Source organism: Pseudomyrmex gracilis, unplaced genomic scaffold (genome assembly GCF_002006095.1).
Source record: "Pseudomyrmex gracilis isolate BER0280 unplaced genomic scaffold, ASM200609v1 scaffold_26, whole genome shotgun sequence".
Taxonomy (NCBI): Eukaryota; Metazoa; Arthropoda; class Insecta; order Hymenoptera; family Formicidae; genus Pseudomyrmex; species Pseudomyrmex gracilis.
This window is the reverse complement of record NW_018020610.1, coordinates 520,023-541,874: the sequence shown is the minus strand read 5'-3', so window position 1 is coordinate 541,874 and position 21,852 is coordinate 520,023. Positions and strand designations below refer to the sequence as shown.

The following is a 21,852-nucleotide window of genomic DNA, read 5'->3' as shown; positions in this document are numbered from 1 at the left end:
AGGACACTCCCTCGACGTGACCCCGTAATGCATATGCCACCGTATTATCTTAATTACTGCGCCGTGTGTCGTCACGACGCTGACGCGCGAAGGCTCCCTAAATTATTTATACGCTCTCTCGGGAGAGATAGCCGTCCGGCACGCAATTCTCTCTACGTACGTGTGAGAAGCGCTCTTTAAAGATACACATGTGTAGATACGTGCGCAGATGGGAAGAGAGAAAACCCGTCAACAATGTCTTTTCTTCATCCCGCAATCGGATGTGGCAAATGTCACGAGAGATCTTCCCGCAGTGAAAAGTGAACTTGAGGGTATGATACAATGTTTGCTTGTTCCAAGCAATATTCGTCAGCGATGTTTGTTTATTTGATGCGGATTTACTGTTGTGCGCTTGCCGCACATATGTGACTTCCTGTCAAAAATTGCAAGAAAAAAACGTTTTTTTTTTTTTTATGATGTATTAGACAAAATAGTTTGGTACTTGTATGATGTTAAATAAACGCGCGAAATTAATTACACTTTGTCGTTTCCTGTAAAGTGGTTTTCCCACCGGCGTTTTTTTTGCGCGTTAAGTTTCTCTAGTGTTATTATCCCCTCGTCTGCTTTTTTGCTGGACTTACTTTTTAGCGGTTACTCGGGCGGTTCGTTTGATTTTCTCTATAGAGCATTAAAATAATTAATTACATTGCAGCGTCGACGGAAATTAGTTAAATTCGCGATCACTCGCGAAACTTCGACTAGCGCCTAATAAGTAAATGCATTCGGTTTATTATATAATTACCGTTTTCCTGTCAAGCGATTAATTATTATCACGGCTAATTGGAAAACGCGCATATCGGCAAGAAACTGCGACCCCGAGAAAAAACAAATTTCGCTTCGACCACTCGCGGTTTTTCGACGCTCGTTGCAAGCGACACGTAGATTTTTCCGCGGTCCAATCCGTGTGTTCTGAAATAAATATTGCAAAACATACGCGGTGTTAACCCAACCACGCGCTTGGATTTTTTACTCTCACCCCCGTTTTACGCCGGGATGTGTATTTTTGCGAACGCAAAAGCCACTCGTCCTTTGCGTATATCGAACACGCCACGAATTTATTCGCAAGATTCAAATTCGGCTGTTTATGAGAACAAATAAAAATGAAAATTTTTTCCGTATTATTATATTTACGTAAAAATTATGTTATTTTTTGTTTCTTTAAGAAATAAATTTTGAAGGTTGTTTTTTACGTTTATTTATTTCCAGTTGCTTTTAGTGGAGCAGTGCTATCAAGCGAGTAGTTTTGTATTTACGTGTTTTATATGAGCTCAAAATGTTTAATCGTAATTAAACATCAGATTTGCGCGTGATGGCACGATAGTTTAATCGGCCGTGGATTTCGAACAGATAATATTCGTATTTTGATACTGTGACAGATAATATTCGCAGTGGCGAACCATATCGGTGTGTGTTAATTATTGCGTAATAATAAACTCTTGCATATACACACCAAACTGTATAATATATTACAAAATACAATATATTATTACTAATGCAACAATTTAATAATTTCGAATTTAACCAACATTTATATAGTTGCGGTTATAAAAATATTCAACCGTTTTGTTTCCACGGCACGTATGTTATACGTGTGCCGCCACGATAAGTAACAGCCGATTTTTTCTCTGCAATATATGCCAGATGAGGAGATTACACATCCTTAATCTTAAAGAAAAAAATCTCTTCTTGAGGTCTGACGCAATCAGTTCAGACTTTAGCAAATCCTCCACAATTCGGTAGATCCAGCTTTGTTTTGTTATTTGTCATTAGACGAGAATGTTGTTGAATTTATTTCCCGTAGTTCTTTTTAAGAAGTCTCTCCTAGGACACTGAAAAAATAAACAGATATCATATATTTTATTCCGAGATAGGAAAGAGAGAAGAATTGCAAAAACTCGGATTAAATGCAAATGTATTTTAATCAAATAAAATAATGTTGAGATTAACTTGGATCCAGTTGTCGACCTCTGTATTTTCAGAATAAATAACATACATACATGTATTTGATCATTTAATTTTTTGTATCTCTTAGCTGTGCAAGATAAGTTTATATTTTCTTTTCTTGTCGCAATCTTGCGCAAAGAACGTTAAGAGTGTTTTTTTATTGAAGCGCAGCGAAAATATAAAAGAACTTTTCAATCTGCTACGTGTAACTCTTGTACAATTTTCGGAATCTAGCGCAATCTACGTGTATATATATATATATATATATGTATATATATAGATATGAACTATATCGCGGACTCTGTGACGTACACTTGGCCGTTCCATCCAGTTTCGAGTCGAGTACATGTTAAGGCCGTACTTTACGTACGTGGAAACACGTTATGACATATTGCGGTAAATAAAGCGGTCAGTGGAGTGCAAGGTTGTCGATGGATATTTTTATGCGACAATTGGCTTAGTTCTATTCGCGACTCACATGAAAGACAGGTCGGTGTATAATTATAGACACACCGAAGAAATCGGTAATGCATTTTGATTATATAGATGGCGAACAGTTTCTAGCCCGTGTCCTTGCTTTGCGAAAGATTAACATTCATGAGACCGAATGCTCTCCACTCCGAAACCGAGCTCTTATCTCTTACTACCCGAATAAATTATAATACGTCGTATATGATGCGAAATTTTCAGAGAGAAGTCACACAAGATGGGTCGTTCATTAAATTCTTTGGTTTTTTTTTCGACGAAAAGAAAAGAGATATTCATTGTTAGCAAATTTTTTATACTATAAAATCTTTTACATGTCGAAAATGTATGTTGAGGTTTTTTTCTCACGCGAGAAGTAATCGATTCACATTCAAAATTCAGTTGCTGAACTGAATCAACTGGCAATCGCAAATGTGCTATCAATTATTCCGCGTAGATATGAGTCATTTTAGCGTACAACCGAGTGTACAATCTACCTGTTCAGTTATTAATTGTACTTATTAGACGTCTATGATGTAAATTACTGACGTATAAAACTGTAACACACATTCTTTGGGTTTTGCTAAGCTGCAGTGCAGCTTATGAATACGACGCATGCTCGTATTTTTTCTTTGTACATACTTCTCACATAATATATATGTATATATGTTTATGCAAATTGCTTTCCAGATTATTTATGCTTAACCAAGGCTTCGAAAATTTTCACCCTCTCTCTCTCTCTCTCATTGCCGATACATATATTTGACGATGGATAATTTCATGCATATCCATACATATATGGCGCTTTTTATTTCCATAAAATCAATATTGTTACAAGTGAAAAAGTTGATCGGCGTAGCGGAGGAAAGCAAAATACATCCAGTTGCATAATTCATAAATAATAAAAAGAAACGCGTACTTGGCTTGGATTCGTTCATCGTTTTTGTCTGCATAAACGCGATTATCAATTAGCTCGGAGAGAGATCATAAATAAATAAAGCGTCAGTTTTATGAATTTTTTTATATATATAATAAAAAAATACAATCACCGATAATGAATCAACGATATTGAATTAAATTGCGATGTAATTTAAACGCCAAAATAATATTTTTGTACATAGTAATGAGAGTGAATCCACCACAAAGATTGTTAATGATTCTAGCGGAAAATGGCGGTCCCGTCTCGCGATTGTATCTCAATTGAGTGGAGGAAGACCCGGAATTGCCTGTGTGCCACTTGTTCCTTGTCGGGAGTTTAATTAACCGGCAATCGCAGCTTATTCCACACCAAATACTTTAATACGTCGGTATACACAAACTAGAAGCTAATAATAGCTCAAGGATAATTGAGGAGCAACGCGAATTGAATTCTCACAGATGTGGTTTTTAACGAATTACTGTGCTTCGCGAAAACAGAATTTAGAGCGCGAAATTCATTTGTACGACCATATCGTTCATTTATGCGATACCAGTACGTGCGACGATACATTTAATTTCTGTTTAAATATTTTGTATTTTTCATCTATTTTAATTACACCAAACTTTCTCTCTATCTTGTATTTATGTATATATATATGTGTATATAAATATTGCGACAATCCAAATATGAATAACTCATGAACGAGTAAATGTTTCTTTCTGCTATTTGATAACTCAATTATTGAAATCAGAGTTATATAATCGGGCGTGTCGTCATTTACGTGTGCTAAAAGCGTAATAATAAATTTACGTCACTATCACGTAAAAGCGTTATATACTTTGCGGAACGCTGAAAGTTCGTAAAAGTCGGGACGACACTTTCCGGAACTCATTACTGCGGATTGACCTTTCGGCGATGATCCAATCCGGACGGTATATAGACATTCGTTACATTAAAATAAAAGTGATTTGTGATCCTGTTTAAAAACCGACGATTCATGTTCACCGATCCCAAACGTATACATATTAATCCACAATTCAGTAGGCCGATACAAGTTTAATTTATCCGAACCTAATTGCTTGCTAAACCGCTTTTTATTACGCTGATTATTGGACACAAATATATACACAGAGAATTATTAACGATAATAATTTGTACAAATTACATCTGGATAGAATGTAAATCAAATTATAAGTAAAATTTGTTTCTCTGTTGTAGATGTTCACTATTTGCGATGGTTTAGTTTAATTAAATGACTACATATATAAATACATATATAAATGAGAGATTTTAATTTAGATTTTTTTTAGATTCAAAATAATTAGACCGAGAAGGAACGTTTCACCTAAACGTTTTTATTAAAATTATGTTGCAATTTCAAAATTAACGAACTGCCACCGATCTCTTCTACTAATTGGAATCGCAGGAACGACGTGCTTTCTGCTTCCTCTATTTCGAAGCTGAATAAACATTTTTTTTTTTTTATTTTTTATTTTAATTCGATTGCTGTGCAAATATTATCTTCTCTCACGCTGCGGCTCAAGACAAAGTCATTTAAGACGCACTATATAAACCGGTCTAATCTCCGGTCCGAAAGTAAACGTCAACAATGAACCAATCTAAAAAGACCGACTTTACTTCGCGGAGCTGCGATCAATTCCGTCGATGAGATGAGTTGCGTCGGTTTTACAGATGCAAAGCTCGATGCACGGCTCGCAACTGTCACCCCTCGCGATACCTCCCGGGACGCAATTTCAATTGGAAATTGCTGACGATCGCTGTGAACCGCATTCCCATGCGATGTAATTAGAAACGGCGTCGTAATGAAGCTGTCAATTATCGCGCGACGATGCAGCGCGTCGTTTCCGTTCTCGATTTGTCGCCGCGTCAAAGCGATCCCAAATGACGACTGATTGATGTCCATTAACTCTGTGATTTATGATCTTCTCTCAATGTGGCGATAGTCTCAAACAGCGATCTGATTTTTCTTCCACGCGTGTAGTTTTTTTTTCTCTTTAGATGTCGCGCTTGTCGACGAGAGATACAACGTAAAATTACGCGCGTCTCTTGTCGCGCTTACCTGTATTTTCAACATTATTCGATCGTTAAAATTAACAGCCGCGAATGAAGATTCACTTTCGAACATTATTAACAAATTCAATCGGCAGAGTGTGTTAATGCGGTCTCTCTGCTATCCTCGAAACGAAAGCATCGACTGCACCGACCCACATATTTCAACAGTGCATTATTTACGGCCTGCTAAACGTGCGCGGCCGCTTTCTCGTTCGCACGGCCGATCACGGTGAGGCACCGCGCGTCGCGGAAACTGCAACGATATTCGGTCTACACAAACCTCGCGCGCTGATACATTTTGCTTTGTATCGCTCGCGCTGTTCCGATAACCACTCCCGCGGAAGCTTGAAGGATTTCGCATTTTGCGTATCGAATTCTTCTCCGAGGTCGGCCGATTTTTCACGATCGCGTCGTTACGCGCCGATGTTCCACAAAATTTTCACGCTTCGGCGAAGTACGGCAATACGTGTCACTTTGCGTTAGATCTTTCGGGCTGGATGATTTTGAAACGGCGAGTTGTGTGTTCGATACGCGATATCTCTCTTACGTCGAGAAACAGTTTGTGTGTCAGACACTCTTTGCTTTATCCGTTATACTTTTTGTGTCAAAAAATATAAAAATTACGACTCAACTCGTTACAATGCGACAAGTTATTTTGATCAAATTTGTGTTAAATGTTTTTGGTAAACCAAAACCTTTAATTTAAAAAATTGTTTTATTATCTGAATAACTCTGTGCGAGAAAAAGAGAAAGAGAAGGAGAGAGAGAGAAAGAGAGAAAGAGAGAGAGAAAGAGAGAGAGAGAGAGAGAGAGAGAAAATTCGACACGCCCGTCGTGACGCATCTACTTCTTATCGCAAACTTTTTTTTTATAATTAATCGTGCATATCGTCAATCTCTTACATTTATTTCTTATTTTCCATAAACGCGCTTGCCTAGAGCGTTAATTATGCAGCACACGTATTTAATGCGCGATAACATCGTACATATTAAAAAAAAAAAAAAAAAAAAAAATACATTTCATTTAGAAAAATTACGACGACTAAATAGAAAAACTTGTTCTCGAAAAAAAGAACACTTGTCGAACTTTTACACGTATCTATTTATTTTTTCGATTGCAAAATATAAACCAATCGCATCGGTCTTGAATCATCAAAAGAATAAAGCGCGCGTGATGATGAAAAACGACTTCGATTAATTATTTTTATCGCAACTCGCGCCAACGTATCGCGATTCGCGAAAAAAACATCTGTTGCGGTTCGTGAACGTTTCTTGACACTTTGCGTCTCGTCAGAATCAGAAAAAGTGGAAGAAGTCGCTCAACCGCGGCTCGTTCTTCTCGATCGCGCGCGCCATATCGTTTCCTTCCGTTTCTCGGCGTTCGCCGAGGACGGATAGCCTAGGTCAGGCATTCGTGACGTTATGTGGGTCAAAGAACCAGTTCAACAACTGGGAACGATCGCGTACGACAGACCGCCTGTCGACGCCGGCCCAGTGACGTCACGCGACGCTATTCTCGGCAACGCCGACGCATTTGCCGCGGCTAAAAATAGGTACTGCGGCGGTGCACGACCGAGCAAAATAACGGTCGACCAATGAGATCGACTTGTTCGCCTCGATGCAGTAGTAACAATAACAACAATGATTGTTGCACGCTCGCGATTCCGTTCCCTGACCCCCGCTGCCGGTTCAATTTGGACGCGCGCACGAACGCGAGGACGCGAGCGACGATAATGGACACGATGAAACTGATAAACGAGACAATTATATGCCCGCGCGTTTGAGTAGATTGACAGTTTAATTATATGAAGATTGTATGCGCGTATTATCTCTCACGTGTACTAAATTTAGTGACCTTTCACGGTTTTCACTCTAATCTAAACCGTGAGGTTGTTTCTCCCACAAAAAAGTCGAGATCTTAAACATTGTCGACAGTTGAAGTTTCTCGAAAAAAATATGAATTAAGTTTTTTGCGCAATGCGCTTACACATTTCCACGCACACACACACACACATAACAAGACAGAAACATAATGAATTACAAGAGAAATATGGCTTGAATATCTTTGACATCGCGTCGTCATGTAATTTGTAATCAATGTGCTAATTTTTATAATGAATATTGCAAAAAACACCACTCCTCTCTCTTTCTCTCTCACTAACGCTTGTCAGTTGAATAGAAATGATTCAAGTCATATACGGAGCAGATAGCAATAATGAGAATTTGAGTGGCGTATGCGCGCGCCGTCCTGTTGCACTGTTCGATTAGTCATGCGAGCCTAATAATAAAACGACATGTCTTGTCGGGCTTTTTGATCTCGAAATAGCCGCGGAACAACAAGTTCTTTCCGTGCGGAAATAGATATGAGTGTTCACTAGCGTGACGTTATGCGTCACATCTTACGTATCGATATCCGGGATTCTTGGAAAATATTAGAAAATTGTTGCAAAAGTTCGCTCGCAAAAATGATAATAACAGCAACAACTAGCGATAAGCTAGCTTCGCAATGTGTCACTGCAAACAAATATGTGGAAGTTGCTGAAGTTTATCGGCTGCGACTACGGTCGGACGCGCAGTCGTGTATATGTAAAGTTAGAGATAACGATCTAGTTAGCACTTACGGAAAGTTTGCGAAATCAGTTAGCGGTAATATTGTCTGTCTGTTTTCAGAGTTCGCGTCGAGTATTATGTGAACGAGAACACGTTCAAGGAACGGCTGCAGCTGTACTTCATCAAGAACCAACGTTCGAGTGAGTAGAGAGATTTATGGGGCAAATAAATTTTATATATTTTCTAAATTATATTTTTCGGAATATTTTTGATGAAAAAAAAATCTAAAGGGTGATATTCTTAACAATGACAAACGTGAAAATCGACACGAGACATATTGTCAAATTTGAATAAAAAAGTGAACATAAAAACGCGGGAGATTTTACAATAACATTTGATGATAAAAAATTGACAAAATATTTTTTTGAGGAAATATACACATTTCTAACATTAAAAACTGAGAGTAAAATTAATAGTTGGAAAAAAATTCATCTAAAATATATCGATATGTCAAACTACTCGAATTTGAAAAATAAAAGACACACGGAATGAGTGTAATCGATAAAATAAATACGTGATTTCGTGTTTTACTTTGAATTTTTTCTCTTCTTCGTTAATTGACTTTATGTGATAAACGAAATAATCACTTTTACGTTTTGATTTAATTTTGATTTAAATTTGTTTGGCTTGACTGATGGCTTTCTGTTTTCGTAGTTAAATATTTTGATATTAACGTGAATAAATCAAGGCTCTTGTTAATATTAACATTCATTAACAAGTTGACTTTGTATTAAATTTTCTAGAACGTCATGCAAAAAATACATAAAAATAGTTTTGACTTAATCGTACAAATTGATTGATGATGATCAAAAAGAAATAAATAATCGAAACGTTTCAAAATTAAAAACATTGTTAAAAACGCTGTTTACTAAATATTATGTGTCACATCTGTGGCTCACAACTTTTGAGGTCAATTTTAATGTAAATCCATTTAGAATTTTTAGATATAAAAGATTTCATATAAATGTGGAAAACAAGTTCTGCGTAATATTTTTAAAAGTTATTTGTGATAACTATCAATGTTTCGACACGTCATATTATTTCAGGTCAGTATTTCTCATTCACGTTGACCGGAACGTTACAGCGATCACGATCGATTCGTATTACATAACTGCAAATAAGAATAAACATAAATTGATTCCCCGAACACTTAAGATTATGAATCGAGTGGGAGTCCACAAGCGCTTTATTTAGCCGCCTGTTCCTTCGATAGCGGCATTAAAAAAATTGCAAGTTCTAATTATAGTTGTGGATTAGTTTATTCTGCGATCAGTCTTTGGTCTTGTGTGTTTTTGTTTCGTTGCTAAGAATTTATCGCAAGATAATATTCGATCACAATTGTCGTCGGGAAATCGTTTGTTACGCTTTGCGTGTGATATCACGCGTTTTAATATCGATACATTTGATCGTACGTGTCTCACGTCGTACATACGACGAGGGAGAGAAATCATGTGAATTCATATCTGCAGTTCTATCTCGTATAATTTGATAGCGCTGTGTATTACTATCTGCGTTGTATCGTAACGCGCTAGCACAGTAGCGATTATTACACGAACATGTTTTTTACATTTTTATTTGTATATATTATTTGTATATATTATTCTGATATCTTCAATCGCAGCTTGTTTGTCGAAATATCGCGCAGCGTCGTTCTAAAAATTCCGTCCGTAAACTCTACACGATGATCACTTTAATACGTTAACAATAACAACGAGAACTAAAATATTACGTAATTTTTTCTTCCGAGATGCGACAAACAAGAATCTTCTTCTCGAGACGAAATTTGTGTCGGAAATAGTCGGATTGTCGTGAAACGTTTCGCCGGAAACGCGTCGGTCTCGATTGCTTCCTTTCGAAATGGCGGGGACATTTTAAAGGCAATCTCGTCGGATATCGTCGCCGTCATCATCCCCGCGGATATCGCGTAAGAGCGCGCGATTCCGTACTTTCTGTGACCGCTGATGGCGACGGCCGATAATAGATATTGTTGCCAGAGCGAGCGAGGATTCTTCTCTCGGATCGGCGTTGACCTTTGTACCTGACCTCCTGCATTAGGACGTCGTGAACCCAACAGGTCAACGCTTTGCTGCCCTTTGTGAAGTTTGTCGCGGGCAACTGGTTAAAGCATATCGTTAAAGCCGCCTCCGAACGGTCGATAGAGTTGAGCGAAGGCAAGCACAGGCCCGGCCTTCGGTCGAAAGTCTCGATGAAAACTATATTACGTAACTTTGAAGAGACACACAATAATCCGCGACCGAGCTTTAATATATCATGCCACATTATTTAGACAGCACTAAATAATATTTAGACCATCGGTTGGGAATCTTAATAAAAAATTCAATAAGTATTATTATTGTTACAGAGTTTTCTTACGCGCGAATAATCGAAAGTTAGAAAACATCGGGAACATTCTGAATAAAAATTTATCTCATAAAACGCGCCTTACAGGCGATGTTCTCTTTCACGTAAAAGAAATTTCACGTCGGGTTACTTTGAATCAAAGTTGTTTTTTCGGAACTGGCGGTATATCGCGAAGATATTCGCTCGGGAAAAATTATATATGCCTTGTGGATATTTATACAGGAAATTTAACGCACGGCTGTGCGCTGATAAGGGATCTCTTTCTTTTGAGAACCGAATGACATTAGTAAATTCTGTGTAGGAGAGAGTTGGAACGTATATTTCTCGACGTACATTAAAAAAGAAAGACACGCGGAAAGAAACGGCAAACCTTATAAAAGGGGAATAAAAATATTGATGGGAAACGTTTTTACATATACAAGATGGGAACAATTGAACTTTAAAATCAGAAAGTTACGGAGAACAGAGAAATGCGAATTTCTTGTTTCAGGTTTGAGGATACGACTTGCAAATCTGTTTTTCAAGCTGCTAACATGCTTCCTGTACATATTCAGAGTTATTACCGACAACGATCCGACGTTTGCAGCATGGTAAGTGATGCCGTGAGCAAATTCTTTACGCTTGAATGTAATGGTTCGTATCTCGGGAAAAACGCGAGTTTTGCATCGAATTTTCATCTGCATTAAATCAACAATCGCTCAAGCGGAAACACGGATATCGTTATAATGTATTGTTGTTTCATTATCTTTTGAAGCTGAATGTCTGTTTTTATATTGCGATTCACGATTCTGACTCGTGTTCATTTTTGTCTCATTTACTTCGCGGGAATACGTCCGCGTAGTTGGACCAATATGCAGAATTTTGTTTCAGCTTCTCGTGTCACTGTTAAAACTACTTTTCCTTGAATAATTCGATCGCTATAAGAACCGTTCATTATTTACTATTAAAATGCAATATCTCTCGTTAATTTTATCAAAAAGTAAAATAAACAAAAAAGTTGAAGAAATATTTAAAAATCTTACAATTGAAAAAAATTGTAAACAAAATCCGAATTGCTTTGTTTGCTTTTCTTCTGTTCTATCGCCGACGAATACTTTTCCGAATAAATTTTTATCTTTGCGGAAAGAGTGTCGCGCAATATTCATGTCTGATTATGATATCATATGACATTCCTATCACGATCCGGAATAAGATAACACGTAACGGTGCAAGTAACTCACATTACTTGCGTTTTCAAGAAGATTTCCGTTATTTCCAGTATTTCCAAGAAATTTTACATGGCATCTTTGTTTAGTTTTTTTTTGTAGTAATTTTTGAAATTATATTGATTTCTTTTTCCGCGAATTCTCCGTCGAATCAATAGATTTAACATTTCTTGATGAAAGTGTTCTCTGAAATATCCTTTTAAATTCAGTTCCGGGTAAAATTTCTCAATACTCGAAGTAACTCTATGTGATTACGATCGCTTCCGATCAAATTTCCGTTCACGTATCATCAACTCCGAGCTGCTCGCGCGAGGAAACTGTCTGTCGAGCTGACGAGATCGACGGCATATTATGCAAGTTTCACATGTCGATGTCGAAATTTTCAATAGAATAGAAAGACGTGTCTCTCTCTTTCTCTCTTTCTCTCTCTCTTTCTTTCTCTCTTTCTCTCTCTTTTTCTCCGCTCATATATGTTTGCACAAACTTGTTTCGGACTTTTTTCGCGACCTTTCCATGCGATATGACGGATATATTTCTTCGAAACGACCCACACTCGATATCGAAAAAGCTATCGAACCCGTTCGACTCGTGCACGCAAATATCGCGCGACAATCTGTCCCGCTCTATCGACGCATTCGTCCGTCACTTGCTCACCATCTTTTTTTTCTCGATTTCTCTCCTTAGTTACGGTTGCACACCTGGCAACAAGACCGAGTTCCTCGCGTCGCAGAACCTGACGGAGGAGGAGTTCCAGGAACATCCGACCATCAATTGGGACGCGATCCTCTGGGTCAGGAGATCGCTCGAGTTGTGGGTGGTCCAAGTGATTTTGGCGATGGTGTCGCTGACCGAGGCCTTGCTGCTCGCCTATCTCGGTTACAAGGTACGTTCTTCTACACTTTTTACAAGTAAATTGTTTCCTTGTTATTATTTAATATTTCATGGGTGGATTATCTATTTTATATATACAGGCACGTTATTTTATAAGCTTGATCGTCGGAAAGCTTCGTAGGATTTACATGAGATATTTCTTTTTTTAAATCAATTCTCTTTCCTCGCAAAATTAGATGCTTTTTATATCAAATATTTTGTAATTGATAAAAATAGTTTTATCGAGTCACGAAGCTCTCCGCGAATCTTAAAATAATTTTGTATATATATATATATACATGTATATATATTGTGCAGTATTTTGATATTACCTATATATGTTTATATAATATTCTTTATATTAGGTGTATGCAAAAGTTTTAGTCTTTTTTTTTTACTTTTACTTGTTAATCATAAAATTCAGTGACCACAAATCAATTTGGGAAATATTTTTTCTCATTTTCTGTAATTTTCTGCCACTTTTATTTTTGTGTTATAGAAACACAAAAGGATAGGAAGATATTTCAATTTAGAATAATTTTACTAGGGAAATGAAAAAAAAAAGACTAAAACTTTTGCATACACTTAATATTATATATATAATATTCTTGAATTATACTAAGCGTTGTTTGCCATCTTTAGAAGATATATTTATTTTCATCGAATGGTAAATTCCGCTGCATGTTTCTGCATGTATATAAGTAAAGTATATGCGCGCTTTGTCAGATTCGCTATATCTCTTCGTCGTCCTGTCTAATCTCTCTACCGTGTTGTATTTATGAACATATTGAGGACGAATTAATATAAATGTGTGAATTTTATTTTATTTTTATTTTTATTCGTTCGGAATACGTGTATACGTTCGCACGGTTCACTAAGCCAGTATTTCGAATCGATTTGGTCATATATCGAGAAACTGACGTATATTTCGCGAAAACTATTTTATTCACTCTCGCTCTCAGAAAAAGAAGTTCCGTCGAGTTTTGCCTGAAATTTCACAAAAAAGTTTTACACTCGTGCGCTCGCGACTTCAAAGAAAATTCATTAAAGTAAGCACACGACGCGATGTGTGTGTGTCTTTCACTAAGTTGTTATCTCTTTCTTGTCGACGATCTCGAATTGATTTTCTCTTTGACATTTAAACACTCGACGACAAAAGTTTTTCAAAACACGTGTTTCTTTGTGAAACACGAAGCAACAATCTTTTCTTTTCTGTTCAAGCGAGTCAGAAGCGATTTGTCAGAACATATGTTTTTGCATATGGACAAAAAGACATTTTTTCCATGTCCCAGTTTTATGCTTAAATCTAATTCGATATGATCGACGTAAAACTATACAATGTGAAATTTTGAATTTATTGTACGGAAATTTGTGTACGCGGGAATAATATAACTAATAACGTTTGAAATAAGAAAAATATCTGATGTAAAGATTATATCGAAAATGATTATCCGATCTCCGCGGTTTTAGCCAACGGCAAGTTTCCATTCGCACGCGTGTGCAAAATTCGCGATATAATCTGCAACGGTGTGTATAACAGGTCCGTCACGCTATTCGTTCTCTAATCGAGCGTTCCGGCGATAAGCCGATAATGTTTCGTCGATAGCGCTCAAGCGGATTAATCGAATATGCCGTTATTAAACTTCGCAACACAATATTTCTCTTGGGGAGGTTGATGGGTTTGTTTTGCTATGTAACTCAAACTCCGTTTCAAATTTCTCGGAAATGATTGTTCCGACCTTCTCTCCCTCCATGTAAGACAATCCCTCGTCAAATCTAACGTTGCGAAAACAATTCTTTATCGTAGATTGATTTCTTTTCACGTTGCGATTTAGAAAGAAAATTCCGGATGGACGAAAAATACAACGTATATCTGATAAAATTCGAACAAGATTTTCAACTGCTCACGTGAGATTTTAGATCGATGGAATTTTTTGCGAATTCTTCTTATCAGCCTTCGAAATGTTTCCAATCATCGAAGTCTCCGACAGACGCGACAATTGTTGAAATCTCCGCACGATGCTCGTATAAACAGTGCCATTGAAACAGTTATAGATACTGTTTTAATCATTTGATATGAAATATCGATTCTAAATATTATTCGACACATTTAACGAAGTTTGTCTGTAAAAATTAATTGCACTTTATATATTTAATTACACTTTATATCATATAAATATAATAAGCAAACAAAAAATAATTCAAAAAATCTCGATTCAATGTCGATATTATTTGAGAAAATTAACTGGATTACGTGAAAATGTCAATGGTGAATTAAATTCTATCCCTCGGAATATCTCACGAACGGTGTGGCGATAGTTTCGGAGTCACTTTCAATTTTGGAAGCAGCGGTGCGCTTCGCAAAATCGTATCAAGCTTTCTTGTGTTGAAAGTTTAACCGCGAGTTGCGGAGTGCGCACCGTGTCGAAGGAGATATCCTTCGGGATTTGCCGGATTCGAAAATTAGTAGAGTAGTCGACGTAGTATCAGTCGCGATACCACGCGACGTGGATCTCGTCTCTCGTCTCTTAGTGGATCAGAAAGGAAACAAATTGTAATGGGATTCCGTAACAAGCTGATTGCACGTTCCATCATTATACAGAGATCGACGAGCACATCTCTTCCCGATGCTCTCGAGAACGTTTCCACGTTTCTTTTATATAACGACAGTATCTCTCCGCTCGTTATTTGAAATGTTTCAAAGTTCTGTTTCGCAAAGAGGAAAAACCCAAGTTGCAAGTAGAATGCAAGAAGTCGTTTTCTTGGTCGGATACGCGAGCTTATATTGTGATTATCTTTGCGGCAAATTAGGTAAAATTTTCTAATTCGCGAGAAAGACTATCGTGTAATGTTCATTTCGCTAAAAGCAGGCTTTTGCGAATCCGTTTTGAAGACGATTTCTTAAGCGCGCTGTATAATCTAAAATTTTCTTAAAGTTATCTCGCGGATTCAACGGGACGGACGAAAAGAAAGAAGAAAAATAATGAAGGCCGTCTTTCGCAGTCGTTTTTTACTATGAAAATTTCATCACGAAAAATGCTTCACGTGTTACGCATTCAAATTTTAATTCGCGCGTCACGATGACGTCGGAAAGTTTTTGAGACACATCTTATTTTGCTTCTTCTCTTGAACACTTTCTGAAATTGCCGACGCAAGAAACGGTTCGCGTAATCCTTGGGGGAGAGGTGGATATTAATCGTCGTCGAGTTTTTCGAAACAGTTTATCCGGTTATTGTACCGTACCCGGTCCTCGCGGAGCTTTAGATTCACGTTCGTGTTCTCGATGAATATAAACACCGACGGGAAAATTAGCCCGTGGAGATTTTTCCCGTTGAAGAAGTGCGTCTTGTCACTTCCGATATTTCCGCACGGATGCGTCGCTGATGTCTTTCCGGCATTGACAATTTTTTGCTCTAAGAAAGAAAAAAGAAATAAGAGCGTTCTATTATGAATGTTCTGTATGCAAGTGCTTATAAAAACTTTATTGCTAATAAACGAATAAAAATATAACAGAGTTGTGTTCTAAATATACAAACAAGTTATATTTTAAATAGACGGTAAGATAATAAAACGAATACAATTAAACGGAATAATTAAAAGTTATATTTTTAACTGAGAAAAATCACTTTGCTATTTTATATTGTGTTTTATTCGAGCTTAATGTCTTCTTGTCTTACACGTTAGACATTTTTGTATTTCTTACTTTCTTACGAAGTTACAAATTATTCCGCGCGTTGTATGTAAACCCATGCAGCAGCCCTTATAATATTAAATCCCGACACGTTAAAAGAAAAAAAACTTCGTCGGTCGCAGAGCTGACGAAGATTTATGTTTTCCTCGAGATTCTTTGCTCATGCTGCGCTGTCTTGATGCTCCTTCTGCGACGCAACGACGGTGATTGTTGTCCGGAAGTTGATCATGGAACCAATACAAAACACAAAAGTTACACAAAGCGATTACCTTCGATACAAGGAAAATTGCTTTTGTTTTGAATTTTTGCGACGCAATATGCAGTTGCGTTTAAGAAGTAAATTTAATGAATAAATTTCAGATTTTCTCGTACAAATTAATCAATTTTCGTTCGAAACTCACGTCTAATATTTTTGTCAATGACATTTAAAAAAAAAAAATTATTTATTTATATTTTTATTGCCATATCTACGTGAAGCTCTTATCGCGTCCCTTTGCTATTATTATGCGGAGCGTGTCTATTGGTAAAATGGGACGCAATATCATTTAGCGTTCGAGGGTTAATTGCATAAAGCGATATCGAAAGACACGTCAGGAAATCTAAATTGAGCTTATTTTGCGCGGGCGCGCGAGCAAAAAGACAGAGATACATATATGAAAGCCGCATATAAATGAAAATTTACCCACTAGTCGTCTAGATCCAAAGGAATCCCTCGTCATGAGACTCCCACGTTCCTCTCGTAAACGTTTGTTCGGGCTTTCCTTAGTCACTTGGGGTGCAGGCACGCGTTTCTGTATACAGCGGCTCATCGGACATGCTTTTCCAAAGGAATTTCAACTCGCTTTAGAGCCAAGGTGAAGGATTTGCCGTGACGCGCGTGCGGAGAGTCCTTTACACCGTGGTAATCCGATACAGAAATGTGTGTGTGTGTGTGTGTCGCGTGTAGCTCGCGCAGATTTTTTGTTACAAAAATTCTATCCCCCGTATAAAGAGAACCGAACAAAGAATAAAAGCAGGATCAATGATCGTTGAGAGCATTTGCGCAACGTCGCTGGCCTGATTGCAATCCTCGATGTTGCGTCGCTTGCGGCTTTTTTGTACTATTTGCCGTACCATTTGCGATAATACGATGTGCAACGTACGTATAACGAGAAAAACTTTACTAAAAAGAAAAGAGATCGAGGAAATTTTACCATTGAAACAGCACTTTTGAAAAATCGTGCGTATAGAGACCGTGCGTACGAAAAAAATGTAATAGTTTATTAGACTTAACGCGCGATTCCTCTCTTTCTCTCTTTCTTTATGAACTATGTCAAAAATAAAATTTTTGATTCTCGCGAGTTTCTTTTTCCCGAAGTAAAACTGAATACTCGTGTAACACACAAAGTGAAAAGTTTAATAATTTAGTTTGCTCACGAAGCCGGACGTGCATGGAAGCAATTTTCCAAGTGATAATTTTTCAAGATAAAGAGAGAAAATAGTTTCATTGTCATGAAAGTTGCGCATTTAATTTGTACGACGGTGTGTTATTAGTTGTAAAATGCTAATGAGCGTAAAATGCTCTCGATGTGTGTTTAGCCTACATAAAAAAATTGCGATACGGCAAATGAACATACAACGTGTACGATAATGATGATTCCTATTGAATATTCCATGATAAAACGAGACGGTAAATAAAAAATTGTTTTAAAACACGCCATTTTTTTTTCACAGAACATGCTTCTCTAATTTAATATTCTCCCGAACACGTGTAACGCACATGTGTGTGCGCGAACGTGTAGCCTAAGTGCCTACACACGTTCTGTTTTAATAAATTATATGGAAAATTCTAGAGAGTCGTGGCAAACAACGTTCTTTCGAACGAGAGAGGAGATTCGTTGGAAGAAAACCCTAGCGTAAATAATTTCGTATAAATGAGGAATATTTCCCGTTCTAATTAAGCAGCTGCTTCCCGTGAATGCGAAACTTTTATCAGGATAAAGAGCCGGTCGTTAACGTCAAAGGAAGGATGCATAATGCGATGAAAGATCGTGGTCCGAGCAAAAATTGCAATATGCGCGTCACGTTCTCCCACGGCGATGAGATGTGCGTCAAGCCAGCCAACAGTTTCCGGAGAAGCGAGACGAAGAAGTTTCCTGATCCGATTACGCTCGTATTCACCCTTTCTGTCTCAAAGTTAATTACCGCCCGCGGCAAATGATAGTTTTTATGAGGCAATCTAAGAGTCTATTAACTTCCGTTTAGTTTTCTCTGAGTGCAACTCGCTGTGCGTTTTTTAACGCTGCATTCGCGAGTTTAAACGATTTCCGGAAAAAGTGTTTTAACACAGTCCCGAGATAACAAGTATAAATTTTCTTAGGGAAATAAACGCGACGTAACGAATGTGAAGGCAAAGCGATTGAAAAAAAAAAAAAAAAAAGAAGAATTTTCTTAAAGTCGTCAAAGTGCTTTTTTTCCATTTTTTTAATACGTTTACGCGCGAGATCGCTTTAGTAATTCTTGTAGACAGGACGGCGAAACATGGCGCATTTATTTTTTGAAACTCACAGTTGCTACGCTGATAAAATTGTCACTGGGTGTGTTGAGCTGTCCTCGTAATGTTCACAGGGAAATGTCTGGCAGCAGCTCCTATCCTTCCACTTCATCCTGGAATTGGTCAACACTATCCCATTCACAATCACGGTGAGTCACTAAGAGGATCATGTATTTTACGCATTTGTTACTTACTTTTGGCATTTGGGTTGACGGTTGAAATAAAAAAACAACGTTTACACACGTTGCTCCGTTCTAACGACATAATTTTCTCTCGCATATTTTTTTTCTTGGATTTTATATTAAATTGAAGTTACGCAAAATCTTATATAAAAACAGAATGTTATTAATTAAAATTGCGCAAGGATAAAAATAATTGATGAAAACGTAATTTAAAAAAAAAAAAAAAAACCATTTTCAGAATTACACGCAGAAAACGCGTTTGTTTTATGCGAAGCCACGCTAACTTGAAAAACAAGTTGTATACACGTTTGACACTATGATGTATTGATTTTTTGCATGCCCCATAGGGAATAACCTTTATCTCACAGTGGACAGTACGTAATGACATTATGTGACGCGCACTCGGTAGTGTAGAATTTAATTAGTTTAACCTCATTAGTTTTGGATCACGCGGTGACATTGATATAACACATTGTAAACTGTTAAACCGCTGGTTTTGCGCGTAGTTATTTTCTCTTAAAGAAAATAACTACGTCTCTTAAGGAAACTAATTATCAGTCGAACGTGTTTAAAACATTGTCTGTCTCAATAAATTAAAATTGTCTTAAAGTTATATAACGGCAAATATGCTGCAAAATTAAATTGCTGCAAGTTAAAACTTCATTTCCAAAATTTATTTTTGCATCGGCAATCTTCTGGCCGCGAGATACAAAAACAAGGAATGTTTTTCACCGATACCTATGTTCGGACTTACGTTTGATCATTTCCATCGCGCTCGGTGAATTTGCATATAAACACGTACGCAAATTTGTCTATCCTGTAACAGTCGGTGCTTTGATGCTTGCACGACGAGTAAACTCGATCTCAGACCGAGCAGCCCCGTGCTTGCACCATAAATATCTGCGACTGCCTGATATAAACAGACGCCAGATATTTATAAATCATCGTACAGTTTGCAAATGACGAACGATTGCTCAACCAATGAGTTAATTATTGAAATTCGAGATGTCTCAAGAGCTATTCCTAAAGAATCAGAATTGCGACATAAATACAAGTGTGTTCAAAATTTTATTGTATATTCGAAGCAATATAATTTTTCTTTCTTTAATTGGTTATAATTTTGCGTTCTCAATATTTTATTTGATTGTAAGAATGTTATTTTCATTTGCCAATTTTGGTTTTCTTCAGAAATAAAATATTTGTAAGATTGTCAAATTAAAACGTTATTTCGCTTTCTCTCCCGAGATATTATAGAATTATGTAGGTAATTAGTTATAAATAATTAAACCTGCAGCATATTTGTCGTAACGCTGTAACTGACGATATCGATGGGTTGTATTTGCAGTTACTGTACCCGCCAATGAGAAATCTGTTCATTCCCGTGTTCCTAAATTGCTGGCTGGCAAAGCATTCCCTGGAGAATATGTTTGTAAGTAGCTCATCTCCAAACCGATCGTATCCCTAATTTAACGTTGAGCTTAAATTCGATTCGCGAGCGACGGTAATTGGTAATTCTATTTCAGAACGACCTACACAGGGCGATGCAAAAGTCCCAATCCGCATTGAGTCAGCAGCTGATGATCCTTAGCGCTACGTTACTGTGCCTTGTCTTTACTAGGTAAGTACTTTCGAAGACTACAAATAGAATTCAATTTGTTTGTTTCTTTTTTGTGTCTGTTATTCTCTCAAAAACACTTTAAAAAGTTCTGAAGAAAAAAAGAAAACCATTGATTAAAAGAAAATAATTGTATTTTGTCTTATTCGAGTGTTGAACACAAGCGATTGACGATGCGATACCGAGTAACTAGTAGAAAGTTATGTAATATTAATTTAAGAAGAAAGAACGCACCTTTGCGGAAACATGATTCCACACCGAGTGGACTGTTTACCAAATTGCAGTCAATATTTGTCCCGTTTAATACGGGCTAAATTTCGTGGACGATATTGTTATGGGGATAAATTTGGATAGAGCCAGAGTAAATGTTTGGCAAACCGCGCACATCTAATTACTACAGCTTTCTCGTGCTGGCACTATATGAGAATCTCACGTGTGTACATATCTGCATTTAAATCATTCATCGGAACGAAAATCACAGATGGTGTTAATTAATAACGGCAATGTAAGGTCAAAGGCCGAATAACGTTTTAATAATGTTTTCTGTAATTAATACCGATGATGCACATTTGTTTTTGTCGCGTGTCTCGTAATAACATTGTCGTAATACTTAGAAAATTCCGTTCGGAGATGTTCGAAAAAATTTTTGTTACATTATAAACAATACAAATGCACGTTTTTTCAAGCTTCGCGAATGTCTCAAAGCCATGTGCGCAACAATTAACAGAAGTAATTAAGCGAAAAATAAGACGGCAATGTTTGCTCCGTTCTACTTCTTACCTCGTTCGTCAAAGATGAACATTCTTAGCGGGACAGGTTAAGTTTCCGGAGAGTAAGTTCTCATTCTAAAGTAAAGTGAACTTAGCTGAGGAGCGCTTCAACTTCTTGAACTTTCGGTCGGCCATTACTTGTACAAGTAATAAAACTCTGTGCAATTACTCGATTCGTTCGAACAATTTAAAACGATTGTGTATAAAGTAGATGTAAAAAAAAAAAAAAAAAAAACTACATTGTTTAATTGCATATAAACTGCCGAGAGGATTTAATATGCGGAGCAAACATTGTAATATTTTAATTGACGGCGGAGAGAACGTATGCAATAACAGACAACTTTATTTGAATTGATATTAAATCGCAGTACGTGTGTACCTATGCAAAATATCAATTTCGCTTTTCCACGATCGATCAACAATAAACCGCTAGACGATCGACGTCATCTGTTAGCTTCGTTATGAGAGTAAATGAATTACGGCAAATTGTCGCGCGCGCGCGCGCGCACACAGCCGTTTCACATTTCTCTCGATATTGTTCTCACGTGTTTCGCTCGTCACGCGGTTTGCGAAACA

General features: G+C 37.2%; 1 protein-coding gene across 1 annotated transcript in view; it reads left to right on the top strand.

Moving 5' to 3' along the window:
- The window catches only part of LOC109852235 (potassium channel subfamily T member 2), a 116,972-nt gene that overhangs the window by 68,735 nt on the left and 26,385 nt on the right, over window positions 1-21,852 (top strand). Inside the window, exons 2-7 of the mRNA XM_020423205.1 lie at window positions 8,110-8,189; window positions 10,901-11,000; window positions 12,300-12,498; window positions 18,784-18,858; window positions 20,237-20,320; window positions 20,415-20,509. Of these exons, the coding sequence (XP_020278794.1) occupies window positions 8,110-8,189; window positions 10,901-11,000; window positions 12,300-12,498; window positions 18,784-18,858; window positions 20,237-20,320; window positions 20,415-20,509 (633 nt within the window). The remainder of the gene's footprint in view (window positions 1-8,109; window positions 8,190-10,900; window positions 11,001-12,299; window positions 12,499-18,783; window positions 18,859-20,236; window positions 20,321-20,414; window positions 20,510-21,852) is intronic.